The sequence below is a fragment of the Bombina bombina genome, chromosome 6 (assembly GCF_027579735.1).
Source record: "Bombina bombina isolate aBomBom1 chromosome 6, aBomBom1.pri, whole genome shotgun sequence".
In the NCBI taxonomy this organism is placed as follows: Eukaryota; Metazoa; Chordata; class Amphibia; order Anura; family Bombinatoridae; genus Bombina; species Bombina bombina.
In genome coordinates, this window is record NC_069504.1 from 719,154,743 (window position 1) to 719,178,496 (window position 23,754).

General features: G+C 40.8%; 1 protein-coding gene and 4 non-coding genes across 7 annotated transcripts in view; 2 read left to right on the top strand and 3 right to left on the bottom strand.

Annotated features, from left to right (window-relative positions):
* The window catches only part of LOC128663538 (F-box/LRR-repeat protein 12), a 495,942-nt gene that overhangs the window by 466,427 nt on the left and 5,761 nt on the right, over positions 1 to 23,754 (top strand). For all 3 annotated transcript variants that reach the window (XM_053717912.1, XM_053717913.1, XM_053717914.1), the window contains exon 13: positions 21,163 to 21,235. In XM_053717912.1, coding sequence (XP_053573887.1) covers positions 21,163 to 21,235 — 73 coding nt within the window. The remainder of the gene's footprint in view (positions 1 to 21,162; positions 21,236 to 23,754) is intronic.
* On the bottom strand, positions 15,660 to 15,732 carry TRNAV-CAC (transfer RNA valine (anticodon CAC)). Its single transcript has one exon. It is a non-coding gene; the product is annotated as a tRNA-Val (tRNA).
* TRNAK-CUU (transfer RNA lysine (anticodon CUU)) lies at positions 15,943 to 16,015 on the bottom strand. The gene has a single exon. It is a non-coding gene; the product is annotated as a tRNA-Lys (tRNA).
* On the top strand, positions 16,348 to 16,440 carry TRNAI-UAU (transfer RNA isoleucine (anticodon UAU)). Its single transcript is given in 2 exon segments — positions 16,348 to 16,385; positions 16,405 to 16,440. It is a non-coding gene; the product is annotated as a tRNA-Ile (tRNA).
* On the bottom strand, positions 16,547 to 16,619 carry TRNAV-AAC (transfer RNA valine (anticodon AAC)). The gene has a single exon. It is a non-coding gene; the product is annotated as a tRNA-Val (tRNA).

The window sequence follows — 23,754 nt, forward strand, 5'->3', positions numbered from 1 at the left end:
TTTAAGTAAAAAATGAGGAGGTCTCAAAATTTCAAATATACCTTGAATATGTGTGGGAACAAGGTGACCTTATTAACACTATATGAAAGGGGGGGGGGAATAAATTAAAACATAACTTAATATGCAGATAAAGATTAAAACTGGAATCACTTTATTAAAAACACACTTTGGATTTCTCATTAGGTAAGTACTGTTGCATAGTAAAAGATAATAGTGTGCTTTAGGTGCTTGGTTAAATAACATAAAACTGACGTATTGCCATTTGGGTATAGCAATTTTATGTAAATAACATGAGGATGTCTAAATAGCAGAAATGTCAATGTCAATTCTGCTATTTAGACATTCTTAGGTTATTTGTACAGGTTATTTACCTTAACTTGCTATACCCAAATGGCAATACGTCAGTTTTATGTGATTTAACCAAGCACCTAAAGCACACTATTACCTTTACTATGCAACAGTACATACCTAATGAGAAATCCTAAGTGTGTTTTTAATAAAGTGATTCCAGTTTTAATCTTTATCTGCATATTAACAGTTATGTTTTACATTATTTTTCCCCACTTTCATACAGTGTTAATAAGGTCACCTTGTTCCCACACACATATTCAAGCCATATTAAGAATATGTATGTGGGAACAAGGTGACATTATTAACACTATATGAAAGAGGAAAAAAAAAATTGAAACATTACTTTTCATAAAAGTTATGTTTTAATTTATTTTCCCCCATTTCATAGTGTTAATAAGGTCACCTTGTTGTTCCCACACACACATTCAAGCAGGTATATTTTGCAATTTTGCTACGTCCTTCCTTTTCCTCATCACTTGTCTTCCAAGTTCCATAGAACTTGGAAGACAAGTGATGAGGAAAAGGAAGGGAGTGGAAGAGCCTTGAAGTAGGTGATATTATGGAGGTATTGGAGGAGAGAAGTTCTTGAAGTTCTCAAGTAAATAAACTTCCAAGGAAGCTGTGTGAGGCGAGCCTGTGATCGGAATCATCAGAGACACTAAGTGCGCAACGCCGCCATGACTGTCACTGTGACAGTCATGGCGGCGTTGCGCACTTAGTAAACTAACTTAAAAAACTAAGGCAGCGGCAGCTAAGCAGCTTAAAGCTCTTAGCACTCCAGTCCTCGTGAGTGAGTCATGATCTCTAACACTGACTAAACAACAACACACAGTAACACTACTCTCACTGGGTCTGGAGGACTCTGCCTCTCTGTTACTGTACTGTTAGCCACCCCACCCACCACTCACTGGCACTGACCGACGCTCTGACCTGTCACCACCTCCTGAGTCCTGACCAGCCACTAGAGTCAACAGTCAAGCAAGCTAGCAATTTCACTGCTGCATTGATTTGAATTGATTCAGCTCAGCCCTCAGCTCACCTACCTGGCTAGTAGCTATGCTCCGGCTGGGCTCCTAGTCCTCCTGACGTCCAACTCCGGCTGACACCTGACACGACTGACTCCTGCTCCACACGACTCCACAACAGAACACAGACAGTCCACTCCAAAAAATTAAAACATTACTTTTCATATGCAGATATTATCTGCATATTATTAAAAGTTATTTCTTCTGTTAAGTGTGATCAGTCCACGGGTCATCATTACTTGTGGGATATTAACTGCTCCCCTACAGGAAGTGCAAGAGGATTCACCCAGCAGAGTTGCTATATAGCTCCTCCCCTCTACGTCACCTCCAGTCATTCTCTTGCACCCAACGACTAGATAGGATGTGTGAGAGGACTATGGTGATATATTTAGTTTTTATATCTTCAATCAAAAGTTTGTTATTTTATAATAGCACCGGAGTGTGTTATTCCTTCTCTGGTAGAATTTGAAGAAGAATCTACCTGAGTTTTTCTATGATTTTAGCCGGAGTAGTTAAGATCATATTGCTGTTTCTCGGCCATCTGAGGAGAGGTAAACTTCAGATCAGGGGACAGCAGGCAGATTAATCTGCAAAGAGGTATGTAGCAGTTTATTATTTTCTGACATGGAATTGATGAGAAAATCCTGCCATACCGTTATAATGTAAACTCAGCCTTGAATGCAGTAGATGTAGCTGATATCAGGCTGTCATGTATGTATATTTTACACTTCAGTTTTCTGGGAAATGGTACTTCTCTGGCTTTTAAACTGTATACATAGACTTAACCTATTTTGCAGGGACTTGCAATAGGTTTTAAATGACAATTAATTATTGAGGTAAAACGTTTTTTTTCTGGCATGTAAAAACGTTTTTTTTCTCTGAGGTACTGGGTGAAAAAATGTTTTGGGCACTTTTTTTCCACTTGGCAATAGTTTTGATTTAAATTAGAGCAGTTCACTGATCCCTCTCACTGTTATGTGTGTGGGGGAGGGGCCATTTTGGTGCTTTCACTATGCATCAGAAAAACTCAGTCAGAGGTTCATTTTCTTCCTGCATGATCCGGTTCATCTCTACAGAGTTCAGGGATCTCAAGAGTCTTTTTTGAGGGAAGTAATCATTCACAGCAGAGCTGTGCTGATTGTATTGACTGTGATATAAAAAACGTTTATTTGTGTATTTTTTTTTCTGCTGCCTGGGTTAGTTATCATTTGCTGAGGGGAACAATCCTTTGCTAAAACTGTATATTCTGACAAAGATTGATGCTATAACTTAATTATTTTATCTGTTATAATATTTTCTGTGCTTCTTAAAGGCACAGTTCGTTTTCATATTATTTGTAAATTACTTTGAAAAGTATTTCCAAGTTGCTGTTTATTTGCTAGTGTGTTAAACATGTCTGATTCAGAGGAATATCTCTGTGCTATATGTGTTAATGCCAAAGTGGAGCCCAATAGAAATTTATGTACTAAATGTATTGATGCTACTTTAAAAAATAGTCAATCTGTACAAATTGAACATATTTCACCAAACAACGAGGGGAGAGTTATGCCGACTAACTCGCCTCACGTGTCAGTACCTGCATCTCCCGCTCAGGAGGTGCGTGATATTGTAGCGCCGAGTGCATCTGGGCGGCCATTACAAATCACATTACAAGATATGGCTACTGTTATGACTGAAGTTTTGGCTAAACTACCAGAACTAAGAGGTAAACGTGATCACTCTGGGATGAGAACAGAGTGCGCTGATAATGCAAGGGCCATGTCTGATACTGCGTCACAGTTTGCAGAACGTGAAGACGGAGAGCTTCATTCTGTGGGTGACGGTTCTGATCCAAATAAACTGGACTCAGACATTTCAAATTTTAAATTTAAGCTTGAGAACCTCCGTGTGTTACTAGGGGAGGTATTAGCGGCTCTGAATGATTGTAACACAGTTGCAATCCCAGAAAAAATGTGTAGGTTGGATAAATATTTTGCGGTACCGACGAGTACTGACGTTTTTCCTATACCTAAGAGACTTACTGACATTGTTACTAAGGAGTGGGATAGACCCGGTGTGCCTTTCTCACCCCCTCCTATATTCAGAAAAATGTTTCCAATAGACGCCGCCACACGGGACTTATGGCAAATGGTCCCTAAGGTGGAGGGAGCAGTTTCTACTTTAGCTAAGCGTACCACTATCCCAGTGGAGGATAGCTGTGCTTTTTCAGATCCAATGGATAAAAAATTAGAGGGTTACCTTAAGAAAATGTTTGTTCAACAAGGGTTTATATTGCAACCTCTTGCATGTATTGCGCCTGTCACGGCTGCAGCAGCATTTTGGTTTGAGTCTCTGGAAGAGACACTTCAATCATCCACACTAGATGACATCACACACAAACTTAAATTCCTTAAGTTAGCTAATTCATTTATTTCAGATGCCGTAGTACATTTAACTAAACTTGCGGCTAAAAATTCAGGATTCGCCATTCAGGCACGCAGAGCTCTGTGGCTAAAATCCTGGTCAGCTGATGTTACGTCTAAATCTAAATTGCTTAATATTCCTTTCAAAGGGCAGACCTTATTCGGGCCCGGCTTGAAAGAGATTATTGATGACATTACAGGAGGTAAAGGTCATGCCCTGCCTCAGGACAAGGCCAAAGCCAAGGCTAGACAGTCCAATTTTCGTTCCTTTCGTAATTTCAAAGCAGGAGCAGCATCAACTTCCTCTGCACCAAAACAGGAAAGAGCTGTTGCTCGCTACAGACAAGGCTGGAAACCTAACCAGTCCTGGAACAGGGGCAAACAGGCCAGAAAACCTGCTGCTGCCCCTAAGACAGCATGAATTGAGGGCCCCCGATCCGGGACCGGATCTAGTGGGGGGCAGACTTTCCCTCTTCACCCAGGCTTGGGCAAGAGATGTTCAGGATCCCTGGGCGTTAGAGATCATATCTCAGGGATACCTTCTGGACTTCAAATCCTCTCCCCCAAGAGGGAGATTTCATCTGTCAAGGTTGTCAACAAACCTAACAAAGAAGGAAGCGTTTCTACGCTGCGTACAAGATCTTTTATTAATGGGAGTGATCCATCCAGTTCCGCGGTTGGAACAAGGACAAGGGTTTTACTCAAATCTGTTTGTAGTTCCCAAAAAGAGGGAACCTTCAGGCCAATCTTGGATTTAAAGATCCTAAACAAATTCCTAAGAGTTCCATCGTTCAAGATGGAAACTATTCGAACAATTTTGCCCATGATCCAAGAGGGTCAGTACTTGACCACAGTGGATTTAAAGGATGCTTACCTTCACATACCGATTCACAGAAGTCATTACCGGTATCTAAGGTTTGCCTTTTTAGACAGGCATTACCAGTTTGTAGCTCTTCCATTCGGACTGGCTACGGCTCCAAGAATCTTCACAAAGGTTCTGGGCACTCTTCTGGCGGTACTAAGACCGCGAGGAATTTCAGTAGCTCCGTACTTAGACGACATACTGATACAAGCTTCAAGCTTTCAAACTGCCAAATCTCATACAGAGATAGTACTGGCATTTCTAAGGTCGCATGGATGGAAAGTGAACGAAGAGAAAAGTTCTCTCTTTCCACTCACAAGAGTTCCCTTCCTGGGGACTCTGATAGATTCTGTAGAAATGAAGATTTACCTGACAGAGGACAGGTTAACAAAACTTCAAAATGCATGCCGTGTCCTTCATTCCATTCAAGAGACCAGAAATTCTCTTCTATGGTGGCTTTATCGGCCACATCTGTCCAGGGGAATGCCATTCAGCAGGCCAGACTGGTCAATTGTAACAACGGACGCCAGCCTACTAGGTTGGGGCGCTGTCTGGAATTCTCTGAAGGCTCAGGGACTATGGAATCAGGAGGAGAGTCTTCTTCCAATAAACATTCTGGAATTGAGAGCAGTCCTCAATGCTCTTCTGGCTTGGCCCCAGTTAGCAACTCGGGGGTTCATCAGGTTCCAGTCGGACAACATCACGACTGTAGCTTATATCAACCATCAGGGAGGGACAAGAAGCTCCCTAGCAATGATGGAAGTATCGAAGATAATTCGCTGGGCAGAGTCTCACTCTTGCCACCTGTCTGCAATCCACATCCCGGGAGTGGAGAACTGGGAGGCGGATTTCTTAAGTCGTCAGACTTTTCATCCGGGGGAGTGGGAACTTCATCCAGAGGTCTTTGCCCAAATACTTCCACGTTGGGGCAAACCAGAGATAGATCTCATGGCGTCTCGACAGAACGCCAAGCTTCCGCGCTACGGGTCCAGATACAGGGATCCGGGAGCGGTCCTGATAGATGCCTTGACAGCACCATGGACCTTCAGGATGGCTTATGTGTTTCCACCTTCCCCGATGCTTCCTCGATTGATTGCCAGAATCAAACAGGAGAAAGCATCAGTGATTCTAATAGCGCCTGCATGGCCACGCAGGACTTGGTATACAGATCTGGTGGACATGTCATTCTGTCCACCTTGGTCGTTACCTCTGAAACAGGACCTTCTGATTCAGGGTCCTTTCAAACATCAAAATCTAACTTCTCTGAAGCTGACTGCTTGGAAATTGAACGCTTGATCTTATCAAAGCGTGGTTTTTCTGAGTCAGTTATTGATACCTTAATACAGGCTAGGAAGCCTGTCACCAGAAAGATTTACCATAAAATATGGCGTAAATACCTATATTGGTGCGAATCCAAAGGTTACTCTTGGAGTAAGGTTAGGATTCCTAGGATATTGTCTTTTCTACAAGAAGGTTTAGAAAAGGGGTTATCCGCTAGTTCCTTAAAGGGACAGATCTCAGCTCTGTCCATTCTGTTACACAAGCGTCTGTCAGAAGTTCCAGACGTTCAGGCTTTTTGTCAGGCTTTGGCCAGGATTAAACCTGTGTTTAAAGCTGTGGTTCCACCATGGAGTTTAAACCTTGTTCTTAACGTTTTACAGGGTGTTCCGTTTGAACCCCTTCATTCCATTGATATAAAGTTGTTATCTTGGAAAGTTCTATTTTTAATGGCTATTTCCTCGGCTCGAAGAGTCTCTGAGTTATTAGCCTTACATTGTGATTCTCCTTATTTGATTTTTCACTCGGATAAGGTAGTTCTGCGTACTAAGCCTGGGTTCTTACCTAAGGTAGTCACTAACAGGAATATCAATCAGGAGATTGTTGTTCCATCCTTGTGCCCAAATCCTTCTTCGAGGAAGGAACGTCTTTTGCACAATCTGGATGTAGTTCGTGCCCTTAAATTTTATTTACAGGCAACTAAAGATTTTCGACAAACGTCTTCCCTGTTTGTCGTTTACTCTGGTCAGAGGAGAGGTCAAAAAGCTTCTGCTACCTCTCTCTCTTTTTGGCTTCGTAGCATAATTCGTTTAGCTTATGAGACTGCTGGACAGCAGCCTCCTGAAAGAATTACAGCTCATTCCACTAGAGCTGTGGCTTCCACTTGGGCCTTTAAGAATGAGGCCTCTGTTGAACAGATTTGCAAGGCTGCAACTTGGTCTTCGCTTCATACTTTTTCCAAATTTTACAAATTTGACACTTTTGCTTCCTCGGAGGCTATTTTTGGGAGAAAGGTTCTTCAGGCAGTGGTTCCTTCTGTATAAAGAGCCTGCCTATCCCTCCCGTCATCCGTGTACTTTTGCTTTGGTATTGGTATCCCACAAGTAATGATGACCCGTGGACTGATCACACTTAACAGAAGAAAACATAATTTATGCTTACCTGATAAATTCCTTTCTTCTGTAGTGTGATCAGTCCACGGCCCGCCCTGTTTTTTAAGGCAGGTAAATATTTTTTAAATTATACTCCAGTCACCACTACACCCTTGGCTTCTCCTTTCTCGTTGGTCCTTGGTCGAATGACTGGAGGTGACGTAGAGGGGAGGAGCTATATAGCAACTCTGCTGGGTGAATCCTCTTGCACTTCCTGTAGGGGAGCAGTTAATATCCCACAAGTAATGATGACCCGTGGACTGATCACACTACAGAAGAAAGGAATTTATCAGGTAAGCATAAATTATGTTGTTTTAATTTATTTTCCCCCATTTCATAGTGTTAATAAGGTCACCTTGTTGTTCCCACACACACATTCAAGCAGGTATATTTTGCAATTTTGATGACATGAGTCTCTGATGATTCCGATCACAGGCTGAGCATATGTGTCTTAATGCAATGTAAAGCCCAAAAGTAAAAACAGATGATTTAAATTGAACTCACTGATATGTATGCCGTTATATCCAGAATGTCCAACTTCAGCCTATGAGACCTCTTTTAATATAACTCCTACTACCCAATTCTGCACTTCTTCAAGAGAGACAGATTTGATTCACTAACAGCCTATCCAAAGTTTCCAGTCTCATCATCTTCCATGTTATTGCATGGAGACCATTCATTAAAGGGACATAACAAGGTTGATAGCATGCCAGACAAGGCTGTTTAGATCTACATGCAGGGCATCAGAGGAGCAGATCTAAGTACAAACACACAGAGTAAGTATTCTCTGTGCACTGTGTACACAGGCTTTGTCTATGCTGCATTGACCAATAAAGCTTTTTTTGCTTTACAGCAGTACAGCCCTGGCAAACTATTGATGTTCAAGTTCAACTTACTTAGTCATTTTAAAGCTCATGCCCTTACCATTAGTTAGCGTCAGGATCACACTGTGTCTAGAGGAGATTAGAAGAATTGAGAGACTGTGAGACAGACAGCGCACACACAGTCACAGTGTCAGTGAAAGAGAGACTTAGGGAATAAGCTTTAGTTTAGACTCTGGACACAGAGACAGGTAGGTTATGGTATTATTGTATTATTTAAAAATAATAGTTTATACTGACACAGACAGGCAGCAGCCTCATCCTCTAATACATGACTCACTCATAGGAATACTTTACTAGGAGGTTCTTTATTATAAAAGTAATTTTATAAAATGATGCATCATTTCACACAAAAAGTGACAGTCCACTTCCATGATGTTCCAACAGTTCCATCCATCATTAGGTAATGATTCCTTCCTTCTATTCAATATATTTAGTCTGTTGCACAATTTTTTTATTCTCCTTTAAAAACTTGGCATAAAAATAAAAAAGGTATTTTTATGCCAATTTTTTAAAGGAGAATAAAAAAATTGTGCAACAGACTAAATATATTGAATCCATTCCAGCTTCCTTGGAAGTTTATTTACTTGAACTTCAAGAACTTCTCTCCTCCAATACCTCAACGACCTGGGTACTGTATTTTTATATGTCCGTTTTTATTTTTAAAGTAGCAGATCATATTCCTGCTGCATAACACATGAAACGTTATAAAATGATCACAGGCTCGCCTCACACAGCTTCCTTTGAAGTTTATTTACTTGAGTCTCGAGAACTTCAAGAACTTCTCTCCTCCAATACCTCCATAATATCACCTACTTCAAGGCTCTTCCACTCCATTCCTTTTCCTCATCACTTGTCTTCCAAGTTTGATGAGGAAAAGGAAGGGAGTGGAAGAGCCTGAATTATGATATTATGGAGGTATTGGAGGAGAGAAGTTCTTTAAGTTCTCGAGACTCAAGTAAATAAACTTCAAAGGAAGCTGTGTGAGGCGAGCCTGTGATCATTTTATAACGTTTCATGTGTTATGCAGCAGGAATATGATCTGCTACTTTAAAAATAAAAACGGACATATAAAAATACAGTACCCAGGTCGCCTGCAGCACAGCAGAGGAAATGTCGTTTGCTGGCAGCTTTCCTAGCTTTAGAGACAATCCCCAGATCAGAGACACTAAGTGCGCAACGCCGCCATGACTGTCACTGTGACAGTCATGGCGGCGTTGCGCACTTAGTAAAAGTTAAGTTAACTGAAAAAAAACTAAGCAGCTTAAAAAGCTCTTAACACTCCAGTCCAGTCCTCGTGAGCGGTGAGTGAGACAACAACAGTAAAACACAGTCTCACTCACTGGGTCTGGACTGGAGGACTCTGCCTGTGGCTGGTCAGGACTCAGGAGGAGGTGAGGGTGACAGGTCAGACGACCGTCGGTCAGTGCCAGTGAGTGGTGGGTCGGGTGGCTAATAACAGGAGTAGTACACTCCTGTTATTAGCCACCCGACCCACCACTCACTGGCACTGACCGACGGTCGTCTGAACTGTCACCCTCACACCTCCTGAGTCCTCCTGACCAGCCAGCCACAATGCCACATTGAGCAATAGCAATTTTCACCTCACCTACCTGGCTAGTAGCTACGCTCCGGCTGGGCTCCTAGTCCTCCACCTCCAGTCCTCCGGCTGACAATGACACCTGACCTGACTCCAACACACTGTGACAGAACACTCCTGCTCCACTCCTCCGCTCCTGACCGTCACCGACCGACTCACTCCTGTGACTCCTCACTCCTGACAACAACTGGGCTGGCGGCCTAGGTCACGCTCTGAGACAGAGACTGGGAGAACTGCAGCAGCACGTCCGGTCCGTCGTCTTCAATCTCTGCTCTGACGCCGGTCGCACGTGACACTGACTGCACCAACCTGACCACCAATGCGGCTGCGCATCAATTTCCCGCCCGGCAACTCAGCCTAGAGAGACTCAGACATACTGATGCCTGATTGGCTGAGCGGCCGGGCAGGCAGGGCTCAGGGCTCCCGAGGCTAGCCTCCGGTGGGAGCAGTTATGGGCTGCATAGAGACTGCTGCATTAGTATTATTCCCCACTGGATGGCAGTCTCTAAAGCAGCCCATAACATAACAGACTAATACATTCATATTGCGCAATGGAAGGACAGCTGGCCTCTTACCTTCTTGCGCAATATGAATGCAATGTAGTAAAGTTAGGAAACAATAATAAAATTGCAATAATAAGCATAATTTGGTGGAGGGGTGGGGGGTAGGGGGGTCACCTTTCATATGTTAAAAAAAAAATAAAAAAATAAAAAAACATTTTTTTTTTTTAATTAAAAAATAGATGTAATTCCCACATTGGCCAGGGTAGGCACTGCCTCACCTGCCTCTAATGAATGCACGTCCCTGGTGAGAATGAGAGAAATGCTGCCTATACACTGTGCGAAATGGTCAGCTTAATAACTATATTAAAAGGACTTAATCTGTTATTGTTTAAAATGGAAAAAATAAATACAATTACTGCACAATAAGGTGTTTCACAATGGTTAACAAATGCAAAATGGGTGTGTGGTGTGTGTGGGTGATGGGTGATATCATTGACAAGTAACATTTTGGCCTGGCTAGTAGCTTAGCACTTAACAGCTGAGTCTGCTGGAGCTTTCTGCAGCTCAGACGTATATAATATACGTCTGAGCAGCAGGAAACTCCAGCAGTCTCAGCTGTTAAGTTGCAGCCGTGAGCTGGAGTTCCTGAGCTCCAGGCATCTGTCTGCATATGGAACTGGAGCACGATCGGTGCTCTGATTCCTTATGAAGGCAGATGCCAGATCGTTAAAGACGTTGACACTTTGTGCATCCAGATATCCCTACAGAAGTGCAGCCTCTGAAGTAGGGACATGCAGTCAGGGGAGGCCGGTGAGGCAGTGCCTCACCTGTCAAATGGGCAAGATTTTTTATTTATTAATTACTTTATTAAAAATGTCACTCGTTATTGCGCAACATGCTTGCTGATGTGGCTATGAGCTGTGAGAGCCATCGCCACCCAATGGTGGTTCAGACATCCCAACTATCCTGGAAGTTCTGAGAGTCTCCCGCATTGAAAAAGCTGCTCCCTGACACCCGCAAATTAAACACATATCCCGGAAAGAGCAGTGCCAGAGAAAATCAAATTTGTGCCTGCACTTTTCATTTCTACCTGTAGGTGTCACTGTTCTGTTGCAGCTCACTGTAAATGTTATTTTGTTCCTCTCTGGACTTTTCTCCCCCTTCCTGAACTCTAGTGCGGTGCGAGACATAGCAGACCTGATATATATAGGTGAGATTTGCAGACTTCCATACTCTCTGTATTGTGCAGATTCCCATACTCTCTATATTGTGCAGACTCCCATACTCTTCATATTGTCCAGACTCCCATACTCTCTATATTGTGCAGACTCCCATAGTTTCTATATTGTGCAGATTCCCATACTTTTCTTCTTTGCTTATGTGAACCCTGAGAACACGTGCCTGACTGCCACTAACAATACTGCTTAGTCACACCACTTAGACCATGTTACTGACTGCCGTTAACAATATGGCTTAGTCCCACCCCTTAGACAATGTGACTGACTGCTGCTAACAATACTGCTTATTCACACTCAGACTTCCCAACAGCCCCTATTTAAGAGGGACAGTCCCTGACTCTGAGCTCTATCCCTCTAAGACAGCTATATTTCCCTTAGCCTCACCCACGGATCACCCAGAAACACCCAAAAACTGCCCTGACGCATCCACAGACACCCAGAAGCACCCACAATCCAGCCCACTGATCAATCATGATCCCTCCACTCCCAACACGGTTCCACCGACAAAATTGTGACGGGCCCCTATCAACCTCCTGTGTACCTCATTCTCAGCCACAAATGTTGGGAGGTATGCATCATGATTTACAAATGCCGGGCAGGGATGCATCATGATTAACAAATGCTGGGCAGGGATGGGCTTCCCTTCAGAGTTGCCAATGTAAAAAATAATAGTAAAACGCCCTGGTTCTACGAAGCAAACAGTTCAACCATTTAACCATTTGGAGCCTGAAAATATTTACACAACTATATGTAAGTTGTACAGTTCCTTAGCACCATACTTAACAAGTTAAAATGTTTAGGTATTTTATTTCCGCCTTACAGTCATGCAACTGTTTTGCAGATTCTTCTCTGCTCAGCCATGTTGTACTGGATAAGACATATTCCTCCTTGATGTGTTCCTTTTTTTTAACTTGCCATAAAACTGCTGTCACATGTCACTAAACTGCTAACATATTAAAAATGTACATTGCCTTTTGATAATTTCATGTGCTTATTCTAGTTACATAAACATTGACAGGTCTCTATGTAGATACTAGTGCACAATATTCACTCTAAGAGCAATACAGTTGTGGAACTCATTACCAAAGGAGGTAGTAAATGCCAATACCTTAGATACATTTAAAAATAGTTTGGATACATTTCTGTCTAGAAACAGAATTCATGGATATGATTGCTTGTGTTAAATGGGTCACCTTTTAATGGGATTCATTTAAAGGGACAGTCAAGTCCAAAATAAACTTTCATGATTCAGAAAGCACATGTAATTTTAAACAACTTTTCAATTTACTTTTATCACCAATTTTGCTTTGTTCTCTTATTCTTAGTTGAAAGCTAAACCTAGGAGGTTCATATGCTAATTTATTAGACCTTGAAGGCCGCCTCTACATTTGACAGTTTTTCACCAGTAGAGGGCATTAGTTCATATGTTTCATATAGATAACATTGAGCTCATGCACGTGAATTTATAGAGGAGTGAGCACTGATTGGCTAAAATGCAAGTCAGTCAAAAGAACTGAAATAAGGGGGCAGTCTGCAGAGGCTTAGATACAAGGTAATCACCGAGGTAAAACGTGTATTATTATAACTGTGTTGGTTATGCAAAACTAAGGAATGGGTAATAAAGGGATTATTTATCTTTTAAAACAGCAAAAATTCTGGTGTTGACTTGTATAGGTTTAACTCGATAGACTTCGGTGTTTTTTCAACCTCGTCTACTATGTTGCTATATCACTATGCCAATATTATGGTGCAAAGTACTATGATGATATTTGGTTCCTGAAACATATTTTCTAAACGTAGCCACCAATCAGCAAGTGCTACCCAGGCTCTGAATCAAAAATGGGCCGTCTCTTAAGCTTGCATTCCTGCCTTTTCAAATAAAGATACCAAGAGAATGGTGAAAAATTGATAATTAGAAAGTTAAGGCATAAATTAGAAAGTTGCTTAAAATCGCATGCTCTATCTGAATCATAAAAGTTATATTTTGACTAGACTATGCCTTTAAGGCGTGTCTCTATTACCAGCTGTCAATTGAAGCTATATTTTTCTATTTTGTACACATTATTAAAAATAAACTTACACACACCACAAATAAACATATCTGCATCTATGAAAAGCCACACCAAATAAACCTATGCATATAAGCAGAAAGAAAACAAATGTTAAATATACATTCATCACTTTACATACTTGCCAACTGTCCCGTTTTTGCCGGGACAGTCTCGGAATTTGGGACCTATTCCTGGCAATTTAAATGTCCCGGACTGTCCCGGCAACATGTCTTTCTATCCTATCTGTTGTGTTGCGTGAGTCAGTCATTAGATGTTAGTTTTGTTTTTTGCCTAATGCTGGCTTGCATGCTGATGATGTCAACACGCAAAGGCAAGGTCATGTGACAGAGTAGGTCGGCGCTCCACTTTCAAACCTGGGTACCGACAAGACACCAGAAAGTGAACAAAATAGTGTTGAGAGCTTAGGATAGGTGGCTTATTCCTGGGGATAAAGGACCATATCAACGAGGTCATAATGTGGTATCTGAGCTGAACGATAGTGGTAAAGCTTGTTTGTTAAGATAAACAACTTAGAATAGTATATTGGACTAACTAGGCAACTGAGGATTCCTGGTGAGAAAATCGATGCAGCAGATAGAGGTGTCAGGGCTGACCCTGGAATTTCCCTTTTAACCTTATAAATGTCAGGAGGATTATATGTCCAAGGTGATAGAGTCTCTGCAGAAGGTGTGTCTGATTCCAAAGATGTTCTTGTAGCCAAATAGTTTGTGAATATATTATATTTGTGTTAGTGGAAGTGACAACCGCTAGACTCAACAGCTGCCAAACTGAGCTAGAATACTGTATATTACTTTGTTTTTATTTAGTGCACTTGGTTCTCTACTGAAGCAGTGTGTACTTCTGTGGATTTTAGGTCTCACCTTCTTTCCCCACCCACCCTTCCCATTCCCTATGTTCTTGCCATCATTTACTGTTACTCCATCTTCCTTACCTACTAGTTTTCATCATTATGTAAAACCATGATAATTCTCATGATCCCTTTCCCACATCAATTAATCTAACATTCAACCTCAGATGTTAGCTACCTATATTTAACTACATTTGCATAGTTGCCAATATTTTAAAAAAAAATCCAGGGACACTTTGCAGCAGAGCAAGCGGGTTACTGGAGTATTGACGACCTACTGTTCAACTGCTCCGCCCACTCAGTTCTGCAATCAAAACACACCCATTTGATAGTAATAGTATAATTTAGACTTATCCATAGTTTATTATACAGATTACAGCAGCAAGCTCTTACACCTACCCAGTCTCTGGAACAAATTCTGGGCATATGGTTATTTTTACAACACAGCATCACAATTAGAAAGACAAATAATATGTGAACCCATTCAATAATAATAACAATATTCCATTAGGAATTAATTATATTTAAATAATACACTATATCTATTTATCATCTATCTGTATATATGTATGTGTGTGTATATATATATATGCAAACAACAAATGTTGCGCAAAGGAGATTTTCAGGGACATTTACAGGGGCAAAAAAAATCCAGGGACTGTCCCTGGAAATCAGGGACTGTTGGCAACTATGCATTTGCTTTATTTTGTATTACCTAATATTGTGCCTTTCACATAAAAAAAAAATCTAAACTAAGCATTACAATGACAAAATATCCTGCTTTGCAAATAAAAAAGGAATATTGGTGTTGACTGTCCCTTTAAAAAAATGTTTTTAAGTCACATTAAGAAACAGGAAATCTAAACTTAAAATAGAAATAAAGATATGTATTAATAAAATAAGAAGAAAATTCCATTGAAATGTTGCTGTTAGTAAATCTGAATGTGGTATAAAGCCAAAGTAGTAACAAAATATGGCTCCCTGTGCAAAACCATTTCAAAGAAAACTATAATTGTGCTTACCCTTAAAATATGGATAAAACTAGGTAGCATTTGTTATGCTTACTACTAGGTAAAAATAAACGCCCAAATATATATATATATAATGAATTCGGCAATATTAAAAAAAATGCAATCTAACAAAAAGAAGTACATTTGTTGTCTTTTGCAACTAACTATATGATATAAATAATACTAATTATTTACAAATGATTTGTTTTTCTTTAATGTGCCCTGCCTGCAGAGTTAATACAAGGTGTGAGCTTGTTCAGTAAATAGAAGCACAAAAAACTCAAATTCAGTTTTTGTTAACCTGTATACAATACAGATTATTGCATATTATTTATGCAGTAGATGCAAGTAATATTTAAATATTTTGGGATCTTGCAGCTGGAAGGATTTTCGTTTAAAAAACATAAATATATAAATATATGTAAATCTAATAAAAATATGTTTCTGCCCGGTTTCGAACCGGGGACCTTTCGCGTGTGAGGCGAACGTGATAACCACTACACTACAGAAACTGCTGAAATATCATACAGCAAAACTTGCTTAGATTTTAACTACATATACTTTTACATTTTTTTTTTTTTACATAGCAGCCACGAACAACCTACGAGATGTAAATATTGCACAAAATAATTAATATATTATGTTAACATCAAGCATGATTTATTTCAGATATAGCAGCTCACTAAAAGAAATATAGTTGTGTAAATCGAGAAAACAAATTGCGCCCAACGTGGGGCTCGAACCCACGACCCTGAGATTAAGAGTCTCATGCTCTACCGACTGAGCTAGCCGGGCACCTGTTAATTTGGTATTTCAAGCACATATAAATAAAAACAATGATAGTTTGGATATCATTGATGTTAAATGAAGTATGTAAGCACACGCATTGCGCAATTTAAATGTATTTAAATAGTGCAGGAGTGATCATATGGGGTGATCATACTCATTTAAAATAAAAAGTTTATGTTTTGAGGAGCATAAAAGTGAAACGTGAACAATTTAATTTTCACTGATAGATGTATCGGTACGTGCTATTCATATGCGAAGCAAAAAAGATTAATTGTTGATAATTTAAATGGTACCTAGTTTTACAAACATATTATAAAGAAAACTTAAACTTTACAAGTGCTCCAGTGGCGCAATCGGTTAGCGCGCGGTACTTATAAGACAGTAACTAGTGAGCAATGCCGAGGTTGTGAGTTCGAGCCTCACCTGGAGCATCAATTTTTTATAATTTTCTAAAAACAAGTATTCTTCTTTCTCAAATATTTTAGAAATAATACATGTACGTTACTGATATTAAAAAAAGAATATTAAATTAATACATGTTTCTGCCCGGTTTCGAACCGGGGACCTTTCGCGTGTTAGGCGAACGTGATAACCACTACACTACAGATACACATTATGACGTCTTGGAGCCATACGATAGTTATTGGTTAGTGGATGTATCTAGGTATTTGTTGTGTTTCTATGTATGATTTAGTGTACCCATTACCCACGCCGTAACTAATTAATGTGGGAGGAGACAAATGTTATTTCCTGAATTCTCTCTCTGTAGTATGGCAGTGGACCACACGTTGTGTTTTGTGAACTTCTTGACAGCTCCAGGTTTATATTTAACGCAGATCGTTTTCACGTTGTTGTTGTGAATTTTAAGTCGCCGGAGAGTTGCTACTGACTGTAACTTCTAACATGTCGGCCCCTGTACATAGCCGTGAAAGAACCGGAAGCTCGAGTAGGAGTGACTGCTCGTTTATAACACCGTCCCTGACCTTCCTCCCTGATAATGTACTGCTGGAAGTATTGGGATATCTCTCCGTGCGAGACCTCATTCGAAGTAGCCGGTGAGAAGCGCAGCAGTAGCAGAAATGAGACAGGTGGTCAGGTTTTGAGGCGTATTGTGATGTGAACATAGGTTAAGCATTTTGTTAGTGAGAGAAGGTATTGTGTTTGTTGTGATGCGGGCATATTTGGGTTTATATGGAGGAGGGCAGCTATTTGGGTTTATATAGAGGTGGGCAGCTATTTGGGTTTATATAGAGGTGGGCAGCTATTTGGGTTTATATGGAGGAGGGCAGCTATTTGGGTTTATATGGAGGCGGGCAGCTATTTGGGTTTACATGGAGGTTGGCAGCTATTTGGGTTTACGTGGAGGTGGGCAGCTATTTGGGTTTACATGGAGGTGGGCAGCTATTTGGGTTTATATGGAGGAGGGCAGCTATTTGGGTTTATATAGAGGTGGGCAGCTATTTGGGTTTATATAGAGGTGGGCAGCTATTTGGGTTTATGTGGAGGTGGGCAGATATTTGGGTTTACATGGAGGTGGGCAGTTATTTGGTTTTATATAGAGGTGGGCAGCTATTTGGGTTTATATAGAGGTGGGCAGCTATTTGGGTTTACATGGAGGTGGGCAGTTATTTGGTTTTATATAGAGGTGGGCAGCTATTTGGGTTTACATGGAGGTGGGCAGTTATTTGGTTTTATATAGAGGTGGGCAGCTATTTGGGTTTACATGGAGGTGGGCAGTTATTTGGTTTTATATAGAGGTGGGCAGCTATTTGGGTTTACATGGAGGTGGGCAGTTATTTGGTTTTATATAGAGGTGGGCAGCTATTTGGGTTTATGTGGAGGTGGGCAGCTATTTGGGTTTATATAGAGGTGGGCAGCTATTTGGGTTTACATGGAGGTGGGCAGATATTTGGGTTTACATGGAGGTGGGCAGATATTTGGGTTTACATGGAGGTGGGCAGTTATTTGGTTTTATATAGAGGTGGGCAGCTATTTGGGTTTACATGGAGGTGGGCAGATATTTGGGTTTACATGGAGGTGGGCAGTTATTTGGTTTTATATAGAGGTGGGCAGCTATTTGGGTTTACATGGAGGTGGGCAGCTATTTGGGTTTACATGGAGGTGGGCAGTTATTTGGTTTTATATAGAGGTGGGCAGCTATTTGGGTTTACATGGAGGCGGGCAGCTATTTGATGGAGGTGGGCAGCTATTTGGGTTTACATGGAGGAGGGCAGATATTTGGGTTTATATGGAGGAGGGCAGATATTTGGGTTTATATGGAGGCGGGCAGCTATTTGGGTATTCATGGAGATGGGCAGATATTTGGGTTTACATGGAGGCGGGCAGATATTTGGGTTTACATGGAGGCGGGCAGCTATTTGGGTTTACATGGAGGCGGGCAGCTATTTGGGTTTACATGGAGGCGGGCAGATATTTGGGTTTACATGGAGGCGGGCAGCTATTTGGGTTTACATGGAGGCGGGCAGCTATTTGGGTTTACATGGAGGCGGGCAGCTATTTGGGTTTACATGGAGGCGGGCAGCTATTTGGGTTTACATGGAGGCGGGCAGCTATTTGGGTTTACATGGAGGCGGGCAGCTATTTGGGTTTACATGGAGGCGGGCAGCTATTTGGGTTTACATGGAGGCGGGCAGCTATTTGGGTTTACATGGAGGTGGGCAGCTATTTGGGTTTTCGTGGAGGTGGGCAGCTATTTGGGTTTTCATGGAGGTGGGCAGCTATTTGGGTTTATATAGAGGTGGGCAGCTATTTGGGTTTACATGGAGCCGGGCAGCTATTTGATGGAGGTGGGCAGCTATTTGCGTTTACATGGAGGAGGGCAGCTATTTGGGTTTATATGGAGGCGGGCAGCTATTTGGGTTTATATGGAGGTGGGCAGTTATTTGGGTTTATATGGAGGCGGGCAGCTATTTGGGTTTATATGGAGGCGGGCAGCTATTTGGGCTTACATGGAGGCGGGCAGATATTTGGGTTTATATGGAGGAGGGCAGCTATTTGGGTTTATATAGAGGTGGGCAGCTATTTGGGTTTATATGGAGGTGGGCAGCTATTTGGGTTTATATGGAGGCGGGCAGCTATTTGGGTTTACATGGAGGCGGGCAGCTATTTGGGTTTACATGGAGGCGGGCAGCTATTTGGGTTTACATGGAGGTGGGCAGCTATTTGGGTTTTCGTGGAGGTGGGCAGATATTTGGGTTTTCATGGAGGTGGGCAGCTATTTGGGTTTATATAGAGGTGGGCAGCTATTTGGGTTTACATGGAGCCGGGCAGCTATTTGATGGAGGTGGGCAGCTATTTGCGTTTACATGGAGGAGGGCAGCTATTTGGGTTTATATGGAGGCGGGCAGCTATTTGGGTTTATATGGAGGTGGGCAGTTATTTGGGTTTATATGGAGGCGGGCAGCTATTTGGGTTTATATGGAGGCGGGCAGCTATTTGGGCTTACATGGAGGCGGGCAGATATTTGGGTTTATATGGAGGAGGGCAGCTATTTGGGTTTATATAGAGGTGGGCAGCTATTTGGGTTTATATGGAGGTGGGCAGCTATTTGGGTTTATATGGAGGCGGGCAGCTATTTGGGTTTATATGGAGGCGGGCAGCTATTTGGGCTTACATGGAGGCGGGCAGATATTTGGGTTTATATGGAGGCGGGCAGCTATTTGGGTTTACATGGAGATGGGCAGATATTTGGGTAAGACTGGAATTTACAGTGAGTTGTGACTAAGAATATGAGCTTGTGGCCCCGCTTACATGGAGATAGGTAGCAGAGACACTAGGTGGTCAGGTTTACATGGAGGTGGGCAGCTATTTGGGTTTACATGGAGGCGGGCAGCTATTTGGGTTTACATGGAGGCGGGCAGCTATTTGGGTTTTCATGGAGGAGGGCAGATATTTGGGTTTTCATGGAGGAGGGCAGATATTTGGGTAAGACTGGAATTTACAGTGAGTTGTGAGTAAGCATATGAGCTTGTGGCCCCGCTTACATGGAGGTAGGTAGCAGAGACACTAGGGCTTGTTTGGATGTGGCTATGCATGCAACAGTAGAGATGGTGGGTAGACAATGGAAATTATTGTCATGCTTGTACTATACAGGGAGGGGGCACAACATTGCGGCATGTTGTGATGTGAACAGTCTGTTTCATTGTAATAAAAAAAATTTCTGTCCGGGTGCTTATATCCAATAGAAATCAGTGCAATCTCTTATTATTACTTTTATTATTACTTTTATACACTTCATTTGTGCTTCCTGTCACAACCCTACAAGGAGGAGAAGGCCTTTTCAGGAAGTTTTATCTTTCTGATGTCTTAAAACTTCTAGGCTAGTGAAAATACTAGATAACAGGGAGCTACACTGAGAATTGTTAAGTGCTAATTTTGCAACAACAAAAAAAAACAAGTAAGTTATTTGCTGTTTTTTGCACAGTCCTTTTTTTTTAAATTTACTCTTATTTAACTTATTTGTTTTTAACCACAGGGGACTGTTAATATCTCTTTAAGAGAGACAAACAGGCATTGGGACTTGGTATGTGGGCATGCTTGGGACATAAAGATAAGGATAAGTTTTCGCTTGCTACACTATATATATAGATATAGATAGATATGTCAAAAATTAAATCTGCATAGGTGCGTTTCAATTTGAAATATAAGCATTTTGCAATATACTTCCATTAGCAAAAATTATTCTAGTAAAAGTTATTGTTTTGCTGTAGCATACGCAAATATCCTGTGAGGGCCCATACACCAGTATTCATACACCATGCCTGCTCAGAATCGGCAGTAGCTTGTAAATCACAAATTAAGTCTTCAGAATCAATACTCACTATTGCCAGCTCTCTAAGCCGACATGGTGTTTGAATACAGGTGTAAAGGCCCCCCACAGCATATATGCGTATGTCGCTAAAAACCAGTAGTAACTTTTACTAGAAGTAGTTTTGCTAATCGAAGTATGCTTCAAAAAAATGCTCCTTTTTTAAATTTTAATACACCCATACACATTTGAATTTTGACGTTTGTATCCCTTTAAGTCCAGTAGGGTCTGCATTCTCACTTCATAGAAGCCATTCACCACAGTGTCGTGATCATAGGTTAAACAAAGTAAGAAATATATAATATATTTGTTCTTTTTTTTTAAGTGTATGCAAAAGATGGAAAAGGCTGGTAATGGACCGTACCTTGTGGAGACACGTTGATCTGACATCTTGCAAGGTCAGTATGAATCCTGTTTTTTTAACTGCTCATGATATATTTCATAATGTGCGTATTCATTAAAAGGTGTACGTCCATTAGACTTTAACTACCTAAAATGAAAGATAATATTAAAGTTTATGAAAGTTTTTGAAAATCTTTACTTAAAGGGACAGTGTGTCCTAATTTTACCTGCTGGAGGGTATTACATTGTTTGTTAAATAGCCCCTTTACCTTTATTTCAGCATTTGAAATAACTGTGGTTTCCCTACCTATACTGAAAGTTCCTAGACTCAAATCTGTCCTCAGACCTCTAACAGGCCAGATTTTCAGGATATCTTAACTGGAGCACAGGTGAAATAATTAGCTGATTATTAAACATGGCTATTAACCTGCTCTCACTTAAAGTACGTCTAAAAATCTGGTCTGTTAGGGAAGCCTGAAGACAGGTTTGAAAACCGCTGGTATAGGCTAAAGAAAAACTATGTAATCATAGTCAGCAGAAGAAATTAAAGTCCCAAGCAGGGGTTAGGAGAGAGAAGTAATACATGCTAACCTCTTTGCGTCTTTAGGACGTTCCATTCCGTCCTAACAGCGCTGGACTTTAACACCACCAGGAGGGCATGGAACATCCTACCTTATATGGCATCCTGCAGCCTCCTCTTTTTTTGCACAATGAAAAATCCGACGGGGGGGGCGGGGCATGCCTAGCGGCGTAAGCAGTCCCCCATTATCTAATCCTGGCCTTGAAATCAAGTGATCGCATCAATGATTGGGTGATTTCATTTTTCCAGTAAGTGTTTACGTTGGAACTTTGTTCCAATCTAAGCACTTGCACCTCGGCATGAAGGGGTTTATTTTTAATTGTTCTCTCTAAATATTGGTATTTTGTATACAATGAGAAAAAAAGAGGTGTATACAATATTTGGATGTTAGTATAAATATGCACAATATATTGCAGGAAAAATATAGCTTACTCTGCCTCATGCAGGCTGGTATATATATATATATATATATATATATATATATATATATATATATATATATATATATATATATATATATATATATATATATATATATATATATATATATATATATATATATATATATATAAGCGCTATATATTGTGTCCTCAGGGCTTATGTGTGTGTATTCTCAACCCCCACCTAACTGTAATCCATCCGTATTGTCGAGTTTCAGGTAACTTAAAGGATTACTTTCTGTTATAATTTTTAAGCTAAACAACTAACATATTAAAGTTAATAAACATTAATTAAAACCTACTGACCTATATTTTCTCTAAAATGAAGTTTCATAACGTTCTAAAAGTTATATCTTTTATTCGCCGATGATGTCACATTATCCTGCCCACTATTTTCAGCACTGAGTGTTCAAAATACTTAAACCAATAACTTTGTGTTTAAAGCGCCATTTTGAAACCTAGGTATTGTAAACGGATTGGTACAGAGCAAAGGATACCCACGGAGTGGGTTTGGAAAACAATTAAATTTGCAGACAAGATTTCTGATATACGGTAGAGACAGTGATGTGCAGTCACTAGAGGCAGGTGAGGTGGGCAAAAATATATATTTTTTTATTGGCTTTAAAAAATAAAAAAAATAAAAATTGCAATTTTTTTTCCCCCAGTGCTTTTCTGTGTTTCTGTCTACCTTTTATTTATTTAATTAATGAATTGGTAGTGCCATCTGATAGTGTGGCTTTATTTAAAGGGGTGGGGTCAAGCGCCCCACCATCTTTAAATTTCACCAGCCGCCACTGGATCAAGACATTTTTATATTTACTGAATAATGAAAGAATCTATAAGCATAATTTGCAGCATTAAAGTAAAAAGTATGTTTTAAACATATTTTAACCCTTTGAGTGCTAATGACGGCTCTGAGCCATCACAGAATTTCTCACTCTGGTGCTAATGACGGCTCAGAGCCGTCATGAGCACTCTCCTACCTTGAGGGAGATCTGGGGCCTCCTTACTGATCCTACCCCAGCGATCGTGCCTGTAGAGTGACAGGCATCGACGGAGCTTCACGTGATGCACGGTGATGTCACGCGCAATTACGTGATGACGTCACCGCGCAACTTTATTTATACTTAACAATGTTAAGTATAGGAGGAGGGGGCATGCTGCTTAGAAGCCTGTATCTCAGGCATCTAAGCAGCTACAGACCCCCAAGACCCATTGTTGGAAACTTAATCACCTAACCTTTCCAACAGTGTAAGTCTTGGGGGTCTGTAAAAAGAAATAAAAAAGTTTAAAAATTTTTTTTTCGAAAATTTCAAAAATAAAAATAAATAAATAAAATATTAGCACCCAGGTGGGAAATGGCTTAGCAGCCAAAGGGTTAATGGGCATGGATTTCTAGATCTCATAATCAGAGCTAGCATTTTGTTATCTGGCAAGTGTTTCTGTTACAATCCTTTAGACTAAAATCAGATGTTTACTAAGTTGACCAGTTTTCCAAGAAACCATTTAAAGAGACATTAAACCCATATGTTTTCTTTCATGATTTAGAAAGAGC